The 16,997-nt window shown below is 36.7% G+C and overlaps 1 protein-coding gene across 1 annotated transcript in view; it reads right to left on the reverse strand.

The window, feature by feature from the left end:
* Positions 1-16,997, reverse strand: part of LOC110212737 (cohesin subunit SA-2-like) — a 131,710-nt gene that overhangs the window by 19,229 nt on the left and 95,484 nt on the right. The window contains 1 exon segment of the mRNA XM_020992744.2: positions 8,830-9,029. Within this exon segment, the coding sequence (XP_020848403.1) occupies positions 8,830-9,029 (200 nt within the window).

Below are 16,997 nucleotides of genomic sequence, written 5' to 3' on the forward strand. Positions count from 1 at the left end.
GCAGACTATTCCATGGGTGCTATATGTTTGCAATCTTGGAGGATCAGTCTCTGAAGAATTAATGTTGCAGGTCTCTCAAATCACTAGTAACTAGGAAAACGCAAGTTAAAACAACTCTGAGGTTCCCCTCACATCCATCAAGATGGTAACACTGATGCATTATTGGTGGAACTGTGGATTGGTACTGCCATTCTGAAAAGCAATTTGAAACTGTGTCCTAGAAGAGGACCCATATGTACAGAAATATTTATAGCAACTTTTTTTGTGGTGGCAAAGAACTGGAAACTAAGGGAGTGCCCATAAATTGGGGAATGGCTAAACAAATTATGGCATATTAATATAATGGAATTCTACTGGACTATAAGAAATAATAATGGGAATAGTTTCAGAGAAAACTGGGAAAACTTGTATAAACTCATACAGAATGAAGTAAGCAGAACTAAGAGAAAAATTTATACATAAAAAAAGTATAAAGACAAATAATTTTAAAAGACTTAAGAATGTGGATCAACACAGTGAGCAACCACAATTTTCTGAAGACCCATGATGAAACATGCTACCTCACCTCCTGACAGAAACGTGACAGATTTAGGATGAAGATTAAAACATAGAATATTTGGGCATTGCCAATGTGGTTTGCCCAAACAGGCATATTTGTTTTAGGGCTGTGTTTTGGTTTTATGATTTTCAATCAAGGAAGAAGGTGCAAAGAAGAGAAAATAGTTTTTTAATTGAAAAAAATAAAATTACACCCCCCCAAAATAATGATAAACAAAAGGAGTATGCAACACATTACCAAGGAAGAATAAAGCAAGACTACTAGCAAAAAAAGTTATCATCAAAGCTTTATGACCAGAAAAGAAGGTGAGTCAGGCATGTAGTAAGAGTAAAGGGTAATCAATGGACAGCATATGTACTGATACTTGCACAATGTCAATGGATCTAAAAGATGACCACCAGAATTTCATACAGAACCCTGTGGAGGATTTACAGGATGTAAAGGAGTCACACAGCATAAGAAGGTATGGGTAGGTTACAACATGCATTGGTGGAGGTAGTATCCATAATGATAAGATTGCAGACCCAATGAAGAATCGATGGATATCAATTCTACAGAAAATGTGGTATTAAAAGAACAGCAACCATATAGCTTCCTTGGAAGGCTCTGCATGCAAAAATTTCATTTCTTGAAAGAGATACTTTGATGACTACTTCACCATTAATATTCACAATATTAACCTGACTTCACTGACTTAGGAACCCAGGAATTGGGTATTAAAGATTATGACATGTTATGCTGTCATAATCTATTAAAGTATAGTACTTTATGATTTACACAATGCTTATATAATTAACTCACTTAATCCATATAAATATCCCTATGAGACAGGCAATACTAGTATTAATGACCCTATGTTACAGGTAAGAAAAATGAAGCTCAGAGACTTACCCCAAAGCCTACACAGTTGGTTAAGTGATAAAGCCAAGCCTTGAATTTCTAAATGTTAATTACAACTCTTTCCACGCATACCATACTATCAGAATTTAAGTTCTGAACTCTGCAAAATACCTCACTTTTTCCCATTCAGAATATTTTTAAATATGTCCAACACAAAGTGTAGCAGCTAGGAGGTACACACCAAACTAGTTCTGTTTAAAAAATGTTAAAATTAACAAAACTAAAATTACATGCAAGCCTTATTTTCTGCTATATGAACAGGAGATATCTAAATATAAAGAAACTAAAGTCAGTAAACAATACTAACAGAAATTTACATTTTGTTGTGCTGGGGAAAAAAAGGCTCAAAATAATAACTATGTAGTTAATAAATGTCAACAGTCCTATATTACCTTTACTGCCTTTTGTTCGTTTTCTATTTTATAGAGGTCAAAAAAAAATTTTATGGTTGAAATAAAATACCCAAGGACTGAGGATCATTGCCTCAGATGGCTGTCTAGCCCATCCCCTCATTTTACAATATGGTAGAGTGAGGACTGTCTTTGGACTCAGAAATCCTAAGTTCAAATTCCATTTTTGCTACTTAAAACCTGTGGCCTCAGACCAGACAGAACCTTCCTGAATCTAAGTAAAATAAGGAAGTTGGAGGCCAGTGAGAATAAATGACTTGCCCAAGGTCATACAGAGTGAGGACAGTGCAAGGAGTCAAACTGGAACTCACTAATCCTAAAGCAAAACATTTTTTTAAACTACAATGCTTCTAGAAGAGTATCTCAGTATCTGGGTGAAAGGATGTTACAAGCCAAGGTATCCCTCATTACCTCATATTAGCTAGAAATTGTGCCAAACAATAGGGAATTATAATAACTAAAAGAGGAGAAATAAAAGAAATTCCCATATGAGAAACTGCAGAGAGCCAAAGAAAACAAGCTGCCAAAAATCAAGAAAAGTCCTAACGCAATGAAAAATACTATGAATTATGAGAATGCCAAGGAAAAAATCTCTAGAAGAAACTAATTCTGAAATAATTATAACTAGTACCCCATAAACAAGAATCAATTGATCACAAGAACCTCAAGAATAGTTGGAAAACCTAATAGAAGAAGAAAATGAGGAGTTATGGGGTGAAATTGCTCTTAATAAAAAATTTCAAAAATAAAACAGAATGACTGATTAATGAATTCAAAAAGTATCTATTAAGTACCTAATATGGGTTAGACTATATAAAGAGAAAAATAAAATATTTCCTGCCCTCAAGAAGCTTATATTTTATTGTGGTTAACTGATGGCTTAAAACAGAAGCCTGAAAATATTTTATAATGTAGACACTCTAAAAAAAGAATGTAGAAGATAGAACTAACAAGATTTTTAAATGCTACAAAAATTATCACGGTAATATCAAAAGACGGCAAAATTTTAAGAATACAATCAAAAACAAGTGAGGAGGAAACAGGGCTCTAAGAGAAAATTTGAGAATCACTGGTCCCCCAGAAAAAGACATGCCAAAACAAATGCAACAGAATGAAGAAAAAAATATAATATTTTAAGAAATAAAATTACCCAGAAATACTAGCAAGCACAATAAAGATCAATAAATTAACAGGACAACATCAAAGAGGAACCAGGGTTGCAATTTACCCAGAAATTTGACTGCCAAAATCCAGAACTCAAAATTTAAGTAAAGAATAGTTCAAGTAGACAAGAGACTGACTGCTTACTAAGAAACACCAACCAAAATGCCTCTTGGCCTACACACCATAAAAAAGAGTGAAAGAAATAGCCAGAATAAGATATCAAGACATCAAGAATTTTTTTAAAGTTCTTAAAGAATACTGAACTATTATTCTAAGTGCTGGGAATACCCCCCCCAAAAAAAGGCAAAAATAGTCCCTGCCCTCAAGGATTCACAATCTAGTGGGAAAGGAACATGCCAACAACAATGTACAAACAAAATAATACAGGATAAATGAGAATAATCTCACTAGCATTAAAGGCCTAGGAAAGGCTCCTTAAAAAAAAAGTAGGATTTTAGCTGAGACCTGAAAGAAGCCAAGGAAGCAGGAAAATGGAAACAAAGAAGGAGAATATTCCCATGAGGGACAGCCAGTAAAAATGGACAGAATCAGGAGATTAAGCATCTTTCCAGGATGAGAAACAGCAACTAGGACAGTGTCGCTGGATCACAGAGTATAGTAACATGCAGAAAAGTAAAGTATAAGAAGCATAAGGCAAGAAGGAACCCGGTTAATGAAGGACTTTAAAAGCAAAACAGTGGACTTTTATATTTGATCTGGGAGGTACTAGGGAGCCACTAAAATACAGAGGATGAGGGAGGGTGAAAGGATCAGGAGAAGGGAGAAAGGTGGTGACGTGTTCAGACTTGCTCTTTATGAAAATCACTCTGAGGGGAAGAAGGACTGGAGTGGGGAAAGATCTGAGCAAGGAGAGCAAAAAGAAGGCTTTTTGACCCAGCAATACCACTAGTAGGTCTACTTCCAAAGATGATAAGGGAAGAAGGAAAAGAACCTATATGTTATAAAATGTTTATAGCAGCTCTCTTTGTGGTACTGGAAAACCTGGAAATGACAGGGATGCAGATCAGTTGGGGAATGGCTGAACAAGCTGTGGTATGGAATTGTGACAGCTTTCTACTGTGCTATTGACGGGGTGCTTGTGCTTGTACTTGGACCCCAATTTCTCCCTAGCTTCAGAAACACTGTCCCTGACAGTTTCTCCCCAGCCCAAGGACCCTGTGCTTAGCAATTACTCATGAGTGGGCCCCAGCAAGACCCTCATCTCTTTCCCTGGTGCAGTTCCAAACAGCACCTGAAGGATTTATTAGTTTAAACTGGCTTTGCACTGGGTCATAAAGACATTCTCACCCACTACTATACTATCCTACTGCCCTACCTTATTATCTACATCCTGGGCTCCTCATTAACTGTATTCTAGACTTCAGACATACGTATACTCCCTATATCTATCTTGTCTAACAAGACATTGATTGGTGGCAGACTGGACAACTCTCAGTTACCCTGAACTCTAGTTGACTTAGTGATGTAGCAGCCTAAAACCACACCTCCATGTGGCCCCACTTGTGGGCTTTTCCTAATGAACTCTGGGTAAAACGCCTGCGTAGTAGATACAAGAAGTGCATGTTCTTTTAAGAACTGACCACTCCTTAACCACTCCCTAATCCCACCCTGAATCCCCTAGTTAGCATATTTGGCATATGTTTTATTATATTTTATCCTATATAAACTTTAACTGTGCCTCTCTAAGTAAGGTTGCAGGATCCTTTAAGAATCCTTGCCCGCTGAAAAGCGTAACAACAAACTTTGCCACCTTGGCTTAAAGAATGCTTGAGTCTGTGAATTCATTCCAGATGACCCAGGTACATCAGTCTTTGAGGGGTCACAACCTCTCAACCTCTCAGCCCGCAACACTATAAGAAATGATGAGCTCGATGTTCTTAGAAAAACATGTAAAGACTTCCATGAAATGATGAAGAGTGAAAAGAGCAAAAATAAGAACTATTACAAATACCCAAACAAACTACAAAGGATGTATGAAGGAAGATGCTATCTGCATCCAGAGAAAAAACTGATAAATAGATATATAGAAAGATTTTGCATAATATATATTTATCTAATATTTATTATTTATATTATTACATCTATATCATATTCATATATATTTACATATATATGCACATTCCACCCTATCTCTAGAGTGGGGTGGAAAAAAAAAGGAAATCATATAACTTTATTATACAGTAAAAAGGAATAGCAGATTATACATAACAGATCTGCAGTTTCAAGTGCAATCTTTTTCTAATTATACTCCGTTATTGGCAGAGTGAGAGGAAGAAGGCTATTGCAATAGTCCAAGTGTGAGGTGATAAAACTGCCCCAGGAATGTTTGCAATGTCACAGGAGAAAAGAAGGCATATAACAGAGAATTTGAAAAAACAGAATCAATAGGCCTTCAAAAACAATATGAGAAACAGTAAGGAGTTGAAGATATCACCAAAATTGTGAGCTGGATAAGCAAGAGAATAGTGGTGCTTCCAACAAGGACAAGGAAGTTCAGAAGAGTTTGAGGTCAAAGATAATGAGTTCATCTTTGGACATGCTAAATTTAAGATGTCTATGGGACATCAAGTTTGGACATCTCCAACCTGGAGATGGTAGTCTAGAGGTCAGGAGAGAGGTTAGAAAAGGATAAATAAATCTGAGAATCATCTGCAAAGAGATAATAACTGAAAAATTAATAAAAATTCCTTTTTCTTAAGAATGATTTATCTTACAAAATTGAGTCATCCTCCAGAGGATAAAATGGAATCTCATGAGTTGTACCTTTTCTGGGTCAAAAATAAAGAAAAAAAGATAGTAGTAAAAGTAGGATTAAGAGAGGCAGGAAATTAGACTGGGATACAAGGGATATTAAAGAAGGGAATGCCTCAAACAAAAGAAAGCTGAGGAAGCCTTCTGGTTACATACACAAAAAAGGAGGAAAGAGGTTAAAAAAACCCCCAATGATTTAAGCATAGATAAAAGAAGGCAAAGTAAGGATAATAAGTTGCAGATATCTAATGCCATGTTATTATTCTTCTTCCCCTGCCTCCGAAAAAGGGACAGAAATATGGGCTGAACCAATGATTTCACTAGTTTAGGGTACTCCCAGGTAAGGAAACTCCTTATACCAATGCAGTTGACAACTTTTCTCATTTATAGTCCTAGAAAGTTGTTAGAGCACTGAGAGAGCCAGGGAGGGAGACAAGATGAGACTTCTGGCTTCCAGGCCATCCCTCTAGTAGCCATGCTACTTCTCTTTCAAAAAAGGAGAAAAAATAAAAATTAGAACAAGATTTGACAGAAGAGTTAAACAAACTTTAATTGCAGCCATGAATATGAATGAGAAAACCTTGTTCAAAAAAACCCCAAGCAAAGAAAAAGATTTGGATATAATGAGTAGAATGGATTAGAGAGCAAATTCCAACAAAATGCCATAAATAAGAAACATTTAAAGTAAAAAGATTCATAGAGAGTTAAAATAAGGTGCTGGAACTATAACGGTTTTAATTTTAAAAAGTAGGAATGACAATTATGTCTCAGAAAGTAATAGTAAAAATAGATAAGAGAGGAGGGAGATTATATTATGCTTAAAGACAATAAAAAAATTACAATAATTAAAATATGCACGAAATGACATAACATCTTAGTACTGAGAGGAAAAGATAAATAAAGTACAAAAAGACATACAAAATAAAACAATCTTTTGGGAATTCAACATGCCTCTTTTAGAGTTAGAGAAATCTAAAAAATGAATGATAAATAAGAAAAATATTAGAGATCTAAACAGAATGTGTTTGAAACACTAATGAAACTTTTAGCAATTATTGAATAGAAATCTTAAATATATTTTTCAGCATCACATGGCACCTACACAAAAAATAAGCATATCCTAGGGAACAAATAACTCATATGAATAAAGAAATGAATATTTGTGGTAGGTTCCAATTTTGACCATCAGAAAAGAAAAACCTATTATAGTCATTTCATGGTAAAGGCAAAGAAAATTTAAACATAAATCAGGAACTGACAGCAGAGTGGCCAAAGGTCTGGTTTTGGAACACAGTCCCTAGAATTATGAAAAGTAGCAAATGCTTACATCCTTAAATACAATGTATCAGAATATAAAAAACAAAACAAAACAATAGGTAAATTCTGGGGTTTTTTCTTATAAAAGTGAAGAAACAAATCATTAAAATCTGAAAGGAAATTCACTGAAGATATGAAATATATCAATTATAAACTACAAGCCACAAAAGTATAAAAAAAGGAGAAAACACAAATAATATTGTCTTAAGCAGATGTTAAATAATGATATCCTAAAGAACAAATAAGGGTTCTCCCTTGCAGAAGTGAAAAATCCACAGGTACTGAACACTACATATATTTCCAGTTTTTTCCCCCCAATGTATTGATGAGTTTGATTTTTTTCTCTTCTTCCTCATTTTCTTTTTGTTTTCTTTAAAGGAAAAACTATGTGTTATAGAGGATGGGCTTTCTGGGAGTGGGGAATGAAAAGGATATTGGGAGAAATTTTGGTAATGTAAAAACAAAATAAATCAATAAAAATTTATTTAAAAAAAGAATGGGTTAAAGAATAAATCACAGACATGAAATAGCTAACAATTAAGAACCAGCAACAATAAAGAAAAGGATAATGATGCAAAAAATTCCAATATCTGGATATAACTAAAGCAATCCTTAACAGGAAAATTTTTATCTCTGATTTACACTAAAAAGAGTAAGAAAAAAACAAAATAGAATGTAACGGATGGGAAAACTCAATGTTGGAGGGATTGTGGAAAGACAATCATAGTAAAATTCATTGCTTGTGTAACTACAAATTGGTTGAACCAATCTGGAAAACAAGCAAGAATTATGTAAGAAAACAGACACGTTCATAACCATTGACTCTATTCCAAGGAGGCTGAAATACGCACAAACAAGAAAAGCAATTTTAAAGAGCATATTACTCTATCCACCAAGTGGGTTGGTGTATAAGAAATTCTCCATGTAATAAAAGACCTATATTTAAAAAATGTTGATAGCAACGTTGTTTGTAATAATACAAAACTGGAAGTAAAATATGTCTAAGGATTAGAAAATGGCTGGCCAAATCAGAAAGTGATTCAATGATGCAATACTATTGTATCATATGGAATAATAACGATGATGATGATGATAATAGTAACAACAACTACAATAACAATAATAGCAGCAAGCATTTATATAATGCCTACTATGTGCCAAGCACTTTACAAATATGATCTCATTTGATCTTCACAAGAACCCTGGGAGGTAGGTGCTCATTTTACAGATGAAGAAACTGAGGCAAACAGAGTTAGGTGATTTGCCCAAGGTCACATACCTAGTAAGGATTCAGAGAAACCTAGGAAGACTTTCATGAAGTGACACAAAATGAAGAAAGCAGAGTCAAAATAATTAAATACATAATACTACGGTAATATAAATAAAGTTGACATGGAGAAGCAAAATCCTGATCAAATACCTTTGTCAATGATAGCAATATATTATAAATGTCATCATACATTTCCCTCTTTTTTTGTTAATAACTTTTTTTTCAGGGAATGTACTTTGTAAAGGGAGTTGATTTGCTGGTTAGTGCATTTTGTGTCAAAACAAGTGTAACTAAAAAAAGAAAATACCAAAAGGTATTTTCATCTTGTGGTGTTAAATAATAAAGACCAGAATGAAGGTTTACCATCTAAAACACTCAACTAAGCTGCCTGGGGTCATGAGTAACATGAATATGACAAAGACAGGTGTCATACGTACCATCAGAAAATTTTCTCTTCGTGGCAAAGACTTTTGATCTGTCAGGTGGAGGCCATTCTCTAAAACTACTTGCTATTGTGCTTTCTGCATCATCATCAGTTCCTATCAGAGAGCTGCGATAACAGTACAATGGATGCCATTTTTCCCCTTTACAAGTCAACAACATGTGGTCTGTAACAAATTCCTGCAGGTAGTAATACCTGCAGGCAAGAGAAAATGAAAGTGAAACATGAAGCCCACATACTCACTTGATAACAACTAGAAATATTCACTAGATCATAGAATGTTAAAGCTAGAAGGAACCTAAAATTATCTGCTCTGCTCATTTTATGGATGAGGAAACTGAAGTCAAAAGACGTACTGTCAATCAACCAACAAGCATTTATTAAATGGCATGCACTGTACTAAGGATAAAGATAAAGGTGAAACAGTCCCTGCCCCAATGGAGCTTACATTCTATAGGGAGAGACAACATATATAAAGATTAGTATATACAAAATAAATATGAGATAAATTTTGGGGGGAAGGCCTTACAAACTACAGGAGAATAAGGAAAGGCTTCATGTAAGAGGTGGTGTTTAAAATGAATTTTAGAGGAAAATAACAGATTCTAAGGGGCATATAGGTAAGAAGGAACTACAGTCCAGAAATGAGGGAGAGCCTGTACAAAGGTATGGTTTGTGGCAGATGAAGTGTTAAGACAAAAAAGGGCAAGTTTGGCGGGATCATAGAGTACGTAAAGGTAGTAATCTATAACAAAACTGGAACACTGGAATCTGACTGGATTCTGGAGGGCTTTAAATGCCAAAAGAATACATATTTGGTCCTAAAGAATAGAGAGCCACTGGAGTTCATGAAGTAGGTAATACGGGCAAAATTGTGCTTCAGAAAAAAGCACCGTAAGCTTAGTGAATGAACGACAGTACAAGAGAAACAAACAGGAAAGGCAGAGACTGGAGACTATTGTAATAGCCCAGGCAACAGGTAATGAGGTCATCCAAACTAAACACAGACCTGAACTGGGGTGGTGGCCATGTGAATACAAAGAAAGACACAGATAAAGAGAGAAATGTGAAGTTAGAATCAACAAAGTTTGGCAACTGACTGGATACATAAGATGAAGAAAAGTGAGAAACTGAGAATGAATCTGAGGTCGAGTACTTCATTGGCTGGAAAAAACCTCGTGCTCTCAACAGAAATAGAGTTCAGAGGAGGGGCAGAATTGGGGCAAAGATCATCAATTCTGTTCTGGATAGAGGATTTTTTACTTAGCAGTGTTTTTTTCTGATGTTCTTACTGTTAATTAGAACCCCCAGAACAGGTTATTAAATGGTGATTAAGGTTGTTTTCAATTTATTCACTTCCTTTCTTCAGTCACTGGCGATTAGAGAACAAGTAAATCCAGGGAGGATTTTTCCCCATATTATAGACATTAGGAGAAAAGAAAAAGACCGGCAGGTAGAGAAAGGACTATAAGGATCAAATTAAGATACTATGAGACCACATGCCACACACCAGTTTCTACATTTCTTTTATTATCTCAGCAATTCTCCTCCTTCAGGACATTCCTTAAGAGGTGGACAGTATGTTTTCTACTGCTGTTTCTAGACCCAGAAATGTCTACTATCATCCTTCAATGACTTTTCTTCTTTCAAGGTGCACTCAAATCATTTGTCAAGTCTTTGTCAGAATTGTGATTGAACAAAGGGAACAATGCTAGGACCAGAAATTAGGGTGTCTTTTTGTACTGCTTTCCCTGAATAACTTCTCCTCTTTTCAAAGTCCATTCAATTTGTTTGTTCCACTCCCTCCTCATTCTTGTTTCTGCTCTTTACTGAACTTTCACCCATCTCATGGAGCTTAATACCTGGATCTTAATCTTTCTATCTCACCCCTACCATCATCTTTAGATGCTCCAGCACTGATGTTGAAGATCCCTCTAGTTACATGACCTCTCAATTCTTTAACCTACTCAACTTCAATGAACTCCTTTTCCACCCCACTTCAACCACACACCAGTACAGTCATACCTTAGTTCTCATTATCTCTTAAAACTTCATCTCTAAGAGGGACTCCAGCCTACAGACAACCTATAGACTTCTGGAGACGGGGGAGTTTCAAGTTCTCCAAAAATTATTAAGGCTACTTTTTGGACATGACTTCCTATCCTTCTCTTACTCATATTAAACTTAATCTCCAGCTTAATAATGGTTGAAGGTTAAATGGTCCCTTGAACCATTTATTTATTGTTCCTCTTCCCCTACTCTGGCTTGGTTTACCTTGCCCCCATAGCTTTGATCTCAAAGTCAGGAAGATCTGGGTTAAGTACTGCCTTTGCCACATATTGGATGGATGACACCAAGCTAGTCACTTAATCTTTCAGTGCTCTAGGGAAATAACTAAGTCTACAGGTTGAAGAGAAAGTGATTATTACCTGCATGGCAACAGGAGTATCTTGTTAAAATGTACTTGAGAAAAATAAAAAGACTGAAAAGTAGGGAGAATGCCATAAAAAGCAAACTCAGACACCAATAGATCATATCACAAAACCAGTTCCTACATTGCTTCTATTATTTCTGCAGCTGTAATACCATGGACCCAGAATTCTACAAAAATGACATCACAGATCAAATAATTTTCCCCTTCATCTTTAGTAACAGTTCGAAATATTTCCTTCTCTCACCACCAATTCCACCCTTAACTTCCACACTTAACAGATGACTGAGAATGCTACTTCATTTAGGATATTAAGACTATCTAACACTCATTTCCTTAGCCTTGCTCCACCATTACTCAAATCTTCTCAATATCAATCTTTCCTCTACTTACAGTGAGTTAGTCAAGCATAAACGCTAATAATCACTAAGTCTTCTGCTTTACACCTTTGATCTCACTGCCTCAGATATCAAGAATTTGCTCTAAAAGACTCCCCTCTCATTCATGCATTATTAATTTCTCTCTTACCACTGGCTTGGTTCTTTCCCATCACACCAAGGTTATCTATGGACCTTCAGAAAAAGTGCAAGTAGGAGTCAAGTGACCACAATAATCATTTACTAAGTGCTTAGTGCTGGAGATACAAGAAAAGGCAAAAGACAGTCTCTACCCTCAAGGGGCTCGCAATCTAATGGGAGGATACAATATAAAAACAACTATATGCAAACAGGTTATACACAAGATAAGCAGGATATAATCAACTGAATTCAGGCACTAGAAAGTGAACTTTTAGTTGGAACTTGAAAGAAGCTGGGAAAGTCAGGAGGCATAAATAAGGAAGAAGAAAATTCTAGGCAAATGGAAAAGCAGGAAAAGGGCTCTGAACTGGAAACTGTCTTATTCAAAGAACAGCAAGGAGGCCAATGTCACTGGATGGATGAGTATGTTGTGGGGTGTGAGGTACAACAAGACTGAAACAATGGGGAGGGCTTTAAATGCCAACAGATTTTTGTTTAAATTTTATTCTGGAGGTGACAGGGAACCACTGGAGTTTACTGAATCTAGGGGGTGGGGAGGGTTGACAAGGTCAGATCTGAACTTTAAGAAAATCATTTTGGCAGCTAAGTTGAAGATGGCCTGGAATGGAGAGAGACTTGTATCAAAGCAGACCAACCAACATGTTATTCTAATAATCCAAATTTGAGGAGACTGAAGGCCTGCACCAAAGTAGCAGCAGTATCAGAGAAGGGGGGGAAAGAGAGAAAGATATTCTACAGATGTTACAAAGGCAAAATTGACAGGTGATGGCAAAAGAATGATATGGGGGAGGGGAGTGAGAAATAGTGAGGAGTTAAGGATGACACCTAAGTTACAAGCCTGGAGCACTGGGATGATAGTGGTGCCTTCAACAGTAACATGGAAGTTTTGAAGGGAAAATGGCAGGTTGGAGTGCAAGAACCTGTCCAGAGAGAGATAAAGGAGACATAAGGATCACATTGAATGTTACACCCAATAGACATCAATAAAACTTTTTTTAAACTGTTCATATTTGATGCTTATTTTTCCTCTCTAACCATTCTTTCACTCCCACTTTAACTCCTTGGATTCCACTCCTACCACTCGACTGAAACTGCACATTCAAACATCAACGACCTTCTAGAGCAGTGATGTCAAAATTCAAATAACACAGTGATGTCAAAATTCAAATTAAACAGGAACCACTAAACTGTACATGTGTATCCCTGCAGGCCCACATACACAGAAAACCACATATTAATACTGTAGGTATTTTACTATATTATATAGATGTTTTATTGTATTTTTATTTTGTTAAATATTTTCCAATTACATTTTAATGTGTTTTTAGCTACTCTCAGAAGTGATGTGGGGGTTGAGCACCGGCCCTGGAGTCAGGAGGACCTGAGTTCAAATCTGGCCTCAGACATGATACTCACTAGCTGTGTGACCTTGGGTAAGTCACTTAACCCCAATTGCCAAGGCAAGGGGGGAAAAAATGTAACTTTAAAAAAAAAAAAAGAAGTGATGTGGGGGGAATCTCATGTGTGCCTTCAACAGTAACATGGAAGTTTTGAAGGGAAAATGGCAGGTTGGAGTGCAAGAACCTGTCCAGAGAGAGATAAAGGAGACATAAGGATCACATTGAATGTTACACCCAATAGACATCAATAAAACTTTTTTTAAACTGTTCATATTTGATGCTTATTTTTCCTCTCTAACCATTCTTTCACTCCCACTTTAACTCCTTGGATTCCACTCCTACCACTCTTTTATACAATAATTGCCAAACCCAATGTTCTTTTGTCATTATTCATCTTCCTAGATTTTTTATAGCTTTTGACTCTGCTGACCATCTTTGTCCTCCTAGGATCAGTTTCTTTTCCCTTGACTTTCTATTTCAACAAACATTTAGGGTTTTTTTTCCCCCCTTCTACCTCTCTAACTGCTCAGAGGAAAGGATAGACAGGTAGCAGGATAACAAGAAGAGTAGTATCATGTAATGCCAGAAAAGACAGCATATCTAGGAAGTGATCATAAATGTTAAATGCAACAGACTTCTGCCAAGATGGCTGGCAAGAAGGCAGACTAATCAGCTTCTACTCTAGCAAAAGTCTGAAATTCTCACCAGTTCAATTAATGATCAAGAAATACATTTTTATTGACTTTTTCCACACCAGAACTGCACAAAGACTGCCAATGACCCATAGGCAATAGGAATGGGGGGCTGCCTAAAATATCGATGCTAACATAGACAAAAACAAACTAGTAAACAACCTGGTGAAACTAGAGAAGGGCCAGAGACACACAAAGCTTTCAGGGCTCTTTTTCCAGAGGAAGCAAGAACAGAAGACTCCTCCAAGACAGTTGTAAATCAACAGCACAGCCCTTAATAGTCTTGAGGGTGCAGGCATGGCAGTGACTTGCATGAGCACAACTTACATCAGGACATCTTAGGGTTCCAAGGTCTCTAGCATCCTGCCCTGAGATGCCAGAGAGAGTAATGAAGATTCAGAATTCTGAATTTCAAAAGGTCCATACGCAAGGAACCAAGGGAGAGTACAAGGAGGACTAATCACTCCACCCAAAAGTGCAATAGAGGGGATAAGAGTCCAGCTCTGGAACAAAGCCTCAATTTAGTAACTAAGGGTGAATAAACAGTAGTAAATGGTAAACTCTATAACAAGTATAAGCAGTGACTCAAAGGTAAAACTAGATTTTTCACAAGGAATATAAGAATATTGCAGAAATAAAAAGATTAAAATAATAAAATAAAAGCCCTTGAGGAAAAAAATGAAAAGGAGAAAAAACAACTTAAACAGGAAATGGTAAACTTTATCTGAGAAATATATCCCTTGAACACTACAATATACCAAAAAGAAATTAATGACTTAATAAGACAGTAAGAAATAGTAGAACAAAATAAAAAAATTTTTTAAAAAAGAAGGAAATATAAGATATCTGATGTGAAAAACTGACTTAAAAAACAGGACAAGGAGAGATAACATAAGAATCACTAGACTGAGAACCACATTTTTTTTTTGTTTTTTCAATCCTAGACATTATATTTTAAGAAATCATAAATATGGGCAGCTACGTGGCACAGTGCATAGAGCACTGCCCTGAAGTCAGGATCTGAGTTCAAATCCAGTCTCAGACCGAACGCTTCACATTTACTAGCTGTGTGACCCTGGCCAAGTCACTTAACCCCAATGAAATCATAAATGAAAACTGCTTACATATACAAGAACAAGAGGGTAAAATGAAGATAGAAAGACTCCATCAATGACCCCACTAAAAACTAAAACAACAACAAAAAAGTCCTAGGAATGGCTCTCATGTCAAAGAAAAAATACTGCAAGCATCCAAAAATAAACAGTTCAAGCACCAAAGGACCAGTCAGAATCACACAAGACATAATAGCTTCCACTATAAAAGAAAGGAGATCTTGGAATTCAATATTCTAAAAAGTGATCTAGAATTACTTACTTTTCAAGGCTGAGTATACTTTTGCAAAGAAAAACAAACAAAAAAAATGGACCTTAAATAAAATAGAGAATTTTCAAGCATGTCTGATGAAAAGACCACTGCTGAGTAGGAACCTGAAGTGAAAACACAAGAGTCAAAAGAAACCTAGAAAGACAAATTTATTCAAGCAATTGGAATGAGCTGTATGATGATCTAGTGCTAACATTCTAATGAGGGGAATAGAAACAAGTGTTTCTTAAAGACCTTAATGTCTTTAAAGGATTTTAAGAGAATTAAATAGGAAAAACAGTCCTGGGTCCTAGGAGTGGGTTGGTTCTTTTCTGTGGGTTTAAAGAAAGAAAAGAAATGGAAAGGTAAAATGAATACACTAGTAAAGAAAAAAGGACGAAGTGGGTGAGGAAATAGAATTTGCTACTTCTCATAATTTGGAATCTGTAAAAATATATAAACATTGAAGAAGGTATTGGGGGTAGGCATCAGATGGACCTCACTTATCTGAAATGGAGTATCACACCCCACCCACAAAAGTAGGTATATAAATACATCAAACTCAACAGGAAAACCTGCAGGGATGGGGGAGAGGAGAGATTAAGAGGGAGGATAATGCCCAGCAGGAAGCAATCAAAAGCAAAACAACTTCCTGATCCTAAAAAAGAAGATGGGGAATGGGGGAGAGAAACAGACTCTAATGGGGTACCTATCAATTGGGGAAATGGCCAAACAAATGCCATTACATATATAATGGTGGACTATTATGGTATCTTAAAAAATGACCAAAGAAAAGTGTAGAGAATCTTGGATAGTATGAACTGATACAAGTGAGATAAACAGAATCAGAAAAAAAATATACAATGATAACAATATTGTAAAGAAAAACAAGTTTGAAAGACTTAAGAACTTTCACTCTGGGGCGGAGCCAAGATGGCAGAGTAAAAGCAGTGACTTGCTTGAGGTCTCCCCCAAACTTCTCCAAATACTCATAAAAAATGGCTCTAAACAAATTCTAAAGCAGCAGAACCCACAAAAAGACAGAGTGAAACAAATTTCCAGGCCAAGACAACGTGGACGATTGATCTGAAAGGTATATCGTGCCGGGCTGGGAGCACAGCACAGCGTGGGCACGCAGGCCGCAGCAAACCTAGAACAGGCCTCAGAGGACTGAATCTTGGGCAGCTGTGGAGGTTTCCAGACTCCTCAATCCACAAAAGCCAAAGACAACTTAGAAGGTCAGTGGGAAAAGTCTGTTTCTGTGGTGCTGAGACAGGAAGGTGGGGTCTCAGCTCCATTCCCCAAGACCGTGGCCCGGGGCAGGGGCAACTGCTTCCCGACCTTCCGGCCCACAGACTGAGGGGGAATCCAGCGGCTGATCAGAGAGGGATTGCAGGGATCTCTTTGTCCGTGTTTGGATCTGGGTCACAGTTCTGGGCAGCGGTTCAGGGGTGAGAAGAAGCTCTGGCACAGTGGAGCTTGTAGTGGCTGTAGAAAGGAACCCCTCCTCACAGTTACAGGACAGAAAGGAATACTTGTGGTCACAGGCCAGAAAAGGGGTAAACACCTCGCCCCTTATCATACCACCTTGGTAGAACTGAAAATTTACAGGTCCCTACAAGTATCTCTGAAAACAGCTACACAAACCCCCAAAGCTTTGGACAGTACATTCTCCACATTGGAAGCAGACTCTTACCTTAACAAAGAGTTTAAAACTCAAGTAATTGGCTGGATCATGA

Source organism: Phascolarctos cinereus, unplaced genomic scaffold (assembly GCF_003287225.1).
Source record: "Phascolarctos cinereus isolate Bilbo 61053 unplaced genomic scaffold, phaCin_HiC Scaffold_726;HRSCAF=1367, whole genome shotgun sequence".
Taxonomy (NCBI): Eukaryota; Metazoa; Chordata; class Mammalia; order Diprotodontia; family Phascolarctidae; genus Phascolarctos; species Phascolarctos cinereus.